General features: G+C 36.7%; 1 protein-coding gene across 3 annotated transcripts in view; it reads right to left on the bottom strand.

Moving 5' to 3' along the window:
* LOC115215842 (somatostatin receptor type 2-like) overlaps positions 1-10000 on the bottom strand; it is a 317928-nt gene that overhangs the window by 35754 nt on the left and 272174 nt on the right. For all 3 annotated transcript variants that reach the window (XR_005000605.1, XM_029785176.2, XM_029785175.2), the window contains exon 4: positions 1393-1705. Coding sequence is in view for 2 of the 3 variants with exons in the window: in XM_029785176.2 (XP_029641036.1) it covers positions 1393-1705 (313 nt within the window). In the remaining variant the exon portion in view is untranslated. The remainder of the gene's footprint in view (positions 1-1392; positions 1706-10000) is intronic.

Genomic DNA, 10000 nt, shown 5'->3' with positions numbered 1-10000 from the left:
TCTTCTTATTCTTATTATTATTATTATTATTATTATTATTATTATTATTATTATTATTATTATTATTATTATTATTATGTGGCATTCTCTCTTTTATTATGTAATATATGATATCTGGTCTCTGGCGTTCAATTGTTCTGTTTTTGTCTGGATGCCAAAGTCCTATAGAATTCATAGTTTACCAAGTTGATAAGAAATTATTCTGTTACATAATTGTTTCACTGAACTGTAGTATCCTATATCTTGTTTAACAAAGCAACCAGTGTAAATTAAAACAGACCATATCACTTTGCTTGCATTCATTCTGAGCTAACATTTGACAAACTGCTATAGTATGTTGAAGTGCCACCTATGTAATCAGAGAGTGGAAAATACTCACTGATTACATAAGCGGCAATTTCAGTTTCCTTAGATTTCATTCTCCTCTCTAAAGATGTAGTCTCTTCCTTTGAGTAAAAGACCAGCTTGTTAATGATAATCCTGTAATCGCAGTAAACAAAGCAAATTTAAAATTATCCGATTATTACATTTATCTCCAAATTATATCGAGAGAAGGGAGTTGTAGAATTCGTCACTTCAGGCTAAGGCAAAATCAGTGATATTGAGTTTCGTATGTTTTGCAGAAAAGAGCACTACTTGGAACCGCTCGAATACTCTGGAAGGTCCTCGAAAAATAAGGGGTGTTACCTTAGTTCACTGGTAATCAACAGCTGGCACCGTAGTACATTTCCAGCGTTAGAAGCTGTGCAAAGGCAACCACTAACCATTCTTTGGTATTTAATTATACAAGCTAAACTGGCCGCAATGAATTTAACGACTGCCTTTTTGTGCCAATCCTCTCCAAATTGACTTTCATTTTACAAACTGCAGCCATGATTACTTCTCATTTGTCTAGATTTCCTCTTACTTTCATGACTCCACGCATCAGCTTCTCCTTAAATAAGATAACTTTAAGAGCATCATTTAAAAAAATCCAACATCATTCTTATATGCTGTTGGTTGTTGGTTTTGCTTTTGATTTTACGCTTCACAGATATGCATGCATACGTACACATATACACACACATACACGCCTACACGCACGCACGCACACACACACACACACACACACACACCTTGAGCAACAAAACTTTACAATCCATAAGTATTTCACTAATTGTAAATGTACACAAGCAATCTATTCATCCGAAACTTCCCAACAACCCCTGTCCTTTAATTTCAAGCCTGATCTTGAACACCATACTCATATCCGTCACAAATATCTACAATATTGAAGATCCATCATCATTTAGGAACTCATCATTCTTATGTCCTCTGTCAATCACAGTTGAAATAAAACATATTTCTTGACTAATGATTTAAGAAACATGATAAGATAAGATATAACATTACCTGCCTACGTTTATGTAACACTTCAGCACTTTGCTCTTTGGGCATGCGTTTCAGTACAGGGCATGGGCGGGGTGACTTCTTATGATCAGGAGTCTGCGTTTGAGTAGAGTCTTTTTTACATGCACCGCCACTAACGCAGTTACCGCTTCCACAACCAGTTTTGTTAGCAGCGCTGTTGCAGCATTCAGTACTGCTTGCACGCTCATTAATACCGGAACTGGTTGGTGATGCCAAAGTACGGTAATTACGGTTACTGGTCATGCCTCTGAAAGATTGCTTCTGCTTGCTTTCTTCATTAAATTCGTCTTGGCGTCTGGAAAAAAAAATCAATGGGAAATGTTTGTTTTAAGATTAACACATTTTCTACGATATGTATGATTATGTTGTCGATATGCTGTAAGTATAATATACATATATAAAATAATGCAACGAAAAACAATATATTGTTGTTATGTTGTTATTATAATGAAATTAATATAAATATATCTAAATATTTTCTCGAGGCTTTAACCTATCATTTAATCAAATACGGTGTGATTGCAAAATATTTGCCTTTTCTAAACACCATCTTTACTCAAAATTTTCTCCTAAATCTCCACAGTTCATGTTCAATAGGATCACCTCCACTTCTATTTCCTATCACTATCTTGAAACAGTTAATCCTTAATCCATTACTTCTTCAGTTTAACTTGATCCGGTTTTCAATTATTCAACTTTCTCACTTTTAAATTATTCAGTTTTTTTTTTATAATGTCCTATTCTGGAACCGCTTCTCTTTACAGTCAATACAAACGACATTTCAAGCGTCATCAGTCACAACAAAATAAAAAAAATATTCGCAGATGATTCTCAATAGATAGGAATAAAGAGAAATTTAGTCTTAGCTGCATGCTATAAAGTCGATACAACTCGCGCGATGAACGTCTGGATCCTCAGAACCTTCCTCTTCAGAAAGCAAGATGTTATCATTCCCCATTTCTCTTCTTTTTGCACGGCTTCACCCAGAGTACAGCTGCCCCATGTGGCCACCCCATACCACAACCATCATTCAAATGAATATACCACCAGCATTACCCTAACGACCGTGACATCAATTCAGAATTCATCCAAGGCTGGGACCAAATGCCATGCACCCCCTACACAATTTAGGCTCACATAAGAACACATAGCTACAGTACAACATAATTTCTTTTCCACGATATGTCCAACTCTATTTAATATTATCCTAAAACAAATTAAAAAAGAAAAAGATCTCATCACCTTCAAACGATAGAACAAATTTCTTCAAGGGATTTCAGACGTACTGAGACACTCACAGCCAGCAACAACTTCCTACATGAATGGGCCCATGATACCACAATACGAAATATTAAAATGTCTAAACAGATTCTATCAGGTGATGCTATTGAGTAAAATATAGCCTGGGCCAATTTTCTTTTCAATTATTAAGCCGACGACATGAAATACGAAAGTTACATGTACCTCCGATATAACACATACACGTACATACATACATACATACATACATACATACATACATACATACATACATAAATACATACATACATAAATACATACATACATGCATACATACATAATACATACATACATACATACATAATACATACATACATACATGATGATGGCCGTCCACTCGTGACCGAGGAAGACCATTGCCGACCTTCAGGAACATTGTGCGCTCTAGGACTAACTTATATTTTGCATTTGCGGCTCCGTTGGTGGCTAATGAGCCCTGCTCTTGACAAGCACACACGACTGCAAACATTGCAGACCAAGCTTTCCCCACATACATACATACATACATACATACATACATACATACATACATACATACATACATGCCTGCATGCATGCATGCATACATACATATATACATGCCTGCATGCATACATATATATATTCTTTTCTATTCTAGGCACAAGGCCCGAAATTTTGGGAGAGGAGGCCAGTCGATTACATCGACCCCAGTATACAACTGGTACTTAATTCATCGACCCCGAAAAGATAAAAGGCAAAGTCGACCTCGGGGGAATTTGAACTCAGAACGTAAAGACAGACGAAATGCCTATTTCTTTACTACCCACAAGGGGCTAAACACAGAGGGGACAAACAAGGACAGCCGAACGGATCAAGTCGATTACATCGACCCTAGTGCGTAACTGGTACTTAATTTATCGACCCCGAAAGGATGAAAGGCAAAGTCGACCTCGGCGGAATTTGAACTCAGAACGTAACGGCAGACGAAATGCCTATTTCTTTACTACCCACAAGGGGCTAAACACAGAGGGGACAAACAAGGACAGACGAACGGATCAAGTCGATTACATCGACCCTAGTGCGTAACTGATACTTAATTTATCGACCTAGAAAGGATGAAAGGCAAAGTCGACCTCGGCGGAATTTGAACTCAGAACGTAACGGCAGACGAAATACGGCTACGCATTTCGCCCGGCGTGCTAACGTTTCTGCCAGCTCACCGCTCTCATACATATATTTTCAGGGTGTTCGGGCTAATTTCACAGATTGCATAAAAGGCAAAGAAAACACAATATTCTAAGTAACCTTCACCTTCCAAAATGTTGAATCATAATGATAAATCTTTAGTTATGCAGTTAGCTGTGTTGTCATAACTACTACACTGTTTCACTTCTCACTATTTTGAGACTGATTGAGTGGTTTGTCATCGCTAATTTCCATTTAATCACGTGACCAGCGTTTAAAATAAAAACTGCGTATTTTGCTGGCAGCTCTCTTTAAAATTTTTTATCCTCTTTTTATGTGTAAACAATGGAAGTAAATGAAAATGCATTTCTCGCAAAATTTATAACAACATTTATATACATACATACATACATACATACATACATACACGCACACACATATATATAAAACGACAACACAACATATTATATATATATATATATATATATAAAGATAGATATATATATATATACATACATATGTATATATATATATTATATATATATATATACACATACATATCTGCATACAAAATAAAATTTTAAATAATAAATGTCAATTATACACACGCACACACATTCGTGTATATATATATTTAAGCATGTATGTATATATGTATATATGCATGTATGGATATACGTTTATATATACATATATACACACACGTATATGTATATATGCATAAAAGAAGAAAAACGACAGCGCAGTTGGACCGTCGAATCCACCGATTTTCGGAAGACAACCAAATGCTGACAACCGTTGACATTTGTAAACAATTGCCCAGCGAGAATGGTGTTATTTTTACACCAGAAACCGTCCGCAACCATTTGAGAGAATTTGACCTACATGGACGAATTGCTAGGAAAAAGCCAATAATACCCGAAAATAACCGACTCAAACACCTTAAGTTCGCAAAAAGCCATGCTCAATGGACTGCCGAAGATTGGTGCAAGGTCCTTTGGAGTGACGAGTCACGCTTCTGTATATTTTGATCAAATGGTAAAACATACGTCAGACGTCGCCCAACCGAGGAATTCCATCCGAAATGCAAGGAAAAGACGGCGCAAGCGGGTGTGGGGGTGTGGGGGTGTGGGCGGCATATAGTAGTTTTGGTGTTGGCCCTCTAGTTAAAGTTGATGGAAAGCTAAATAGTGTAGGTTATATGAATCTACTAAAGGATAATGTTGTGCCATATTTGACTCACCTAATGCCTCCGCGGGGTATTTATCAGTAGAACAATAGTCCTGTGCAGAAAGCCAAAAAGGTTATGGAAGTTTTTGATCACCATAATACTGACATAATCTAATGGCCTTCCCAGAGCCCGGACCTGAATCCGATCGAGAACTTGTGGAATTATGTTTCCAAAAAAGTCCATGCTAAAAAAGCCATCTAATTTAAAACAATTATTCGACTATATCAATGAAATATGGCAAAACATTCCCATAGAATTTTGTAATCACTTAGCGAATTCAATGCCGAGGCGTTGTGCAACCTTTATTAAGAATAAAGGCTACGGCACAAAGTACTAATATGTATTTCGTTCTTGCTGTTCATTTTTGCTACAATCTTAAGCTTTAAATAAATTTATAATGATACAGTCTTAAACTAATTTTGCCGGTAAATTTGAAACGTTTATATCAATTTAGTATTAGAATTCTTCAAGTTGTATAAAAATAGTTATGTCTGCATCATTCGAAAGAGCAATAAATCTTGCATAAGAGTAAAAGATAAAAATGATTTGTATGGTGTTAGTAACAAAATATTTTGTAAGAAATAGAACTTTTATCATCGGTCTTAAATTTATTTTCGCCAGTATATTATATATATATATATATAATATTATATATATATATATATATATGCACACGGTCTTGGGCTAAATTTGACAGTTGCATAAAAGGTAAAGAAAACAATGTCTCATCCAACACTGAAAGTATTTAAAAACAATCGAAAATATCAAATCGATTATGGCTGGGAGATAACACTTTCCTCTAACACATCGTTCTTAGCTTCCATTACGGTATGTAGATAGCTACAGAACCTGGCGCATGCGTTCCTCATTGCGTCCCCGAGAAGATCTTCGAAAACATCCCTGATTTGGCCACCAAATTGGTCTTGGTGGTTTAGGCAGAGCGGTTGGTGTGTTTCTCTACCGCGCTTTGAATGTAAACCTTGAGATTACAATCGCGGAATTTAATTGGCCAGAAACTGGCGTTGCTGATGTTGTAGTAATCCTCCGAGAACCATTTTCTGAATTCTGCTGTCACGCATATGGCTTTCCAGCAGCCATATTGTTTTGAGTGGTCAGTGGCGGCTACCAGTTGCTGTTCAATTCATGAGAATATTTCTATTAAAAGGTTTGTTTATAGAATTTGCGTAGGTGTTATACTAAATAAAACGTAGGTGTTATACTAAATAAAACGTAGGTGTTATACTAAATAAATAGAATTTGCGTAGGTTTTATTTAGTATAACACCTACGCAAATTCTATAGAAATATTCTCATGAATTGAACAGCAACTGCTAGCCGCCACTGACCACTCAAAATACGACAATCAAGGCACTCCCAAATTCCTCCCCCTTCTTCTTCTTCTTCTTCTTCTTCTTCTTCTTCTTCTTCTTCTTCTTCTTCTCCTCTCTTCTTCTTCTTCTTCTTCTTCTTTCTTGCTTTCTCTCTCTCTTCTTCTTCTTCTTCTTCTTCCCCACCAGAATTCATACGACCTCGAACCCACAAGTGTAAACAAGATAGACAGAGAAAGGCAGAAACAAGGAAAATGCCACTTATATTTGATCACTCTACAAATATTCTTTTAAAAGAACTTTTCTTTTAATTTTTCTAAATTTAATTATTTAATCGTTACAGTTGAAAAGGTCTCAAATGACTGAAACCGGTACTGAAATGTTCTTTATAAAATTATTTTAGCATTTTCTATCTTGACTTGTTTTTTCATATAAATCCTTTAAAATGTTTTTAAAATGTTTTAGCCCTATATAAAGTTAATCCAAACGTGAAAACACAGAGAGAAAACACAACGCGAGAACGTGGAACAAGTATAGTATTATTGGACGCTCAGGAAAGGAAAGAAAGGAGGACTTAACGTTTCGAGCGGAGCTCTTCGTCAGAAACATAGGAAAAGGAAAGATCTAAGGAAGGGAAGACGAAGGGAAAAAATCGCCAACGATACGCATGCGGTCATGTATATATATATATATATATGTATGAATTAAAAGCAGCTCGAGATATATAAACAAAGCCGAATACACATACACGAATTGTGCGTGTTGCCAGTTTGTCGGATGGCTGTGTTTTTTAGGCGTAAGAGGCTATAATCTCAACACACACACACACACACACACACACACACACACTCAGTCACGCACACACATATACGAGGGCTGTATGAAAAGTCTTGAACCTCAAAAAAAATAAAATCAAAACATGGTACAAGACTTCTGATGAAGGTACAAGACTTCAAGGCTCAAAGGCCTTGACGGTTCAAAACTTTTCCTTCACCCCTCGTATATAAGTGATAATTCAAATGAGGAAAGAAGTCAAATTGACATTACAATTGTTTCCGTAAACGGACAATATCATTATTTCATATCTTATACAATGTTATGCAGTTCATAAAACGTGGTGCAATACATGCCATAATGTCTGGGAAATATCTGATAACAATCCTGTAGTCTATTTGCTTCCTAGAATCTTATGAGTTGAAAGCACGATCGACCAAACGAAAATTTCGAGATGAGTTCGTTTGGGCGTATTTACAATATGCAAATAGAAAGAACTCTTGAACCTTTTGATTGACATCTTTTATAAATTTTAAGAGAATTAATCCTAATAAAAGACATAGACGATAATCAAAACTAAATAAAGTCAAAAAGAAGTCGGTTGGAAGTTATTACATTGATCAAAGCGTTGCCCGTTGAACGATGGTCAACGATTTAATGACTTTCACGGTCACATTAGCATTTAGATTGGGAACTCGTATAATGAATTCTACATTATGAACCCACCCACCTCATTCCTCGTACAGTCCCATCGAAACGACGAACAGACAGACATACAGAAATACACACACTAAAGTGAAGTGGCTTCCACATACACACACTTACACTTAATTATGATCCCAACATAACCGCACACAAATTATACCTATAGACATTAGTATAACGTTATACGTATAAACACACACCTGTTCACATTCACGCTCACACGCACGCTTATACACACACACACACAATATAATATATATATATATAGAGAGAGAGATATATATACATATACACATAGATATGGCATAGCATGGCTTGGCTTCGCGAACGAAGATCAGAAAGGCTGTCCACGTCGCGTGCATGCACGCTCATGACTGACAAGTCCAATATGGGAAAGGCAGGTCTGTGAGCAGTGTCCACAGACGAAGGTAACACATAGATATAGATATACATATATAATATCTATCTATCTATCCCTACATACATACGTACACACACACACACACACACACACACACACACACAACACACACACACACACAACACACACTCAGTCACGAACAAATATACGAGGCTGTATGAACAGTCTTGAACCTCAAAAAAAATAAAATCAAAACATGGTACAAGACTCTGATGAAGGTACAAGACTTCAAGGCTCAAAGGCCTTGACGGTTCAAAACTTTTCCTTCACCCCTCGTATATAAGTGATAATTCAAATGAGGAAAGAAGTCAATTGACATTACAATTGTTTCCGTAAACGGACAATATCATTATTCATATCTTATACAATGTTATGCAGTTCATAAAACGTGGTGGTGCAATAACATGCCATAATGTCTGGGAACAAATCTGATAACAATCTGTAGTCTATTGCTTCTAGAATCTTATGAGTTGAAAGCACGATCGACCAAACGAAAATTTCGAGATGAGTTCGTTTGGGCGTATTTACAATATGCAAATAGAAGAAACTCTTGAACCTTTGGATTGACATCTTTTATAATTTTAAGAGAATTAATCCTAATAAAAGACATAGACGATAATCAAAACTTAAATAAAGTCAAAAAAGTCGGTTGGAAGTTATTACATTGATCAAAGCGTTGCCCGTTGAACGATGGTCAACGATTTAATGACTTTCACGGTCACATTAGCATTTAGATTGGGAACTCGTATTAATTCTACATTATGAACCCACCCACCTCATTCCTCGTACAGTCCCATCGAAACGACGAACAGACAGACATACAGAAATACACACACTAAAGTGAAGTGGCTTCCACATACACACACTTACACTTAATTATGATCCCAACATAACCGCACACAAATTATACCTATAGACATTAGTATAACGTTATACGTATAAACACACACCTGTTCACATTCACGCTCACACGCACGCTTATACACACACACACACACATATATATATATATATATATAGAGAGAGAGATATATATACATATACACATAGATATGGCATAGCATGGCTTGGCTTCGCGAACGAAGATCAGAAAGGCTGTCCACGTCGCGTGCATGCACGCTCATGACTGACAAGTCCAATATGGGAAAGGCAGGTCTGTGAGCAGTGTCCACAGACGAAGGTAACACATAGATATAGATATACATATATAATATCTATCTATCTATCCCTACATACATACGTACACACACACACACACACACACACACACACACACACACACACACACACACACACACACATATATATATATTTCTTTACTACCCACAAGGGGCTAAACACAGAGAGGACAAACAAGGACAGACAAACGGATTAAGTCGATTACATCAACCTCAGTGCGTAACTGGTACTTAATTTATCGACCCCGAAAGGATGAAAGGCAAAGTCGACCTCGGCGGAATTTGAACCCAGAACGTAACGGCAGACGAAATACGGCTACGCATTTCGCCCGGCGTGCTAACACACGCACACGAACACACACACATACACGAGTAAGCAATAGGTAGAAAACATCGTACTTAAATACTGACGTAGAGTAATATACTTTAATTAAAGCTGAAAATATCTTGACTGACTTTTACTCAGAGTTTCACGAACCCGTTTGTCGGACAGCTATGATCATACTGAT

Source organism: Octopus sinensis, linkage group LG9 (assembly GCF_006345805.1).
Source record: "Octopus sinensis linkage group LG9, ASM634580v1, whole genome shotgun sequence".
In the NCBI taxonomy this organism is placed as follows: domain Eukaryota; kingdom Metazoa; phylum Mollusca; class Cephalopoda; order Octopoda; family Octopodidae; genus Octopus; species Octopus sinensis.
Note: the sequence above shows the minus strand (reverse complement) of the source record. Positions and strands in the feature narration are given on the sequence as shown.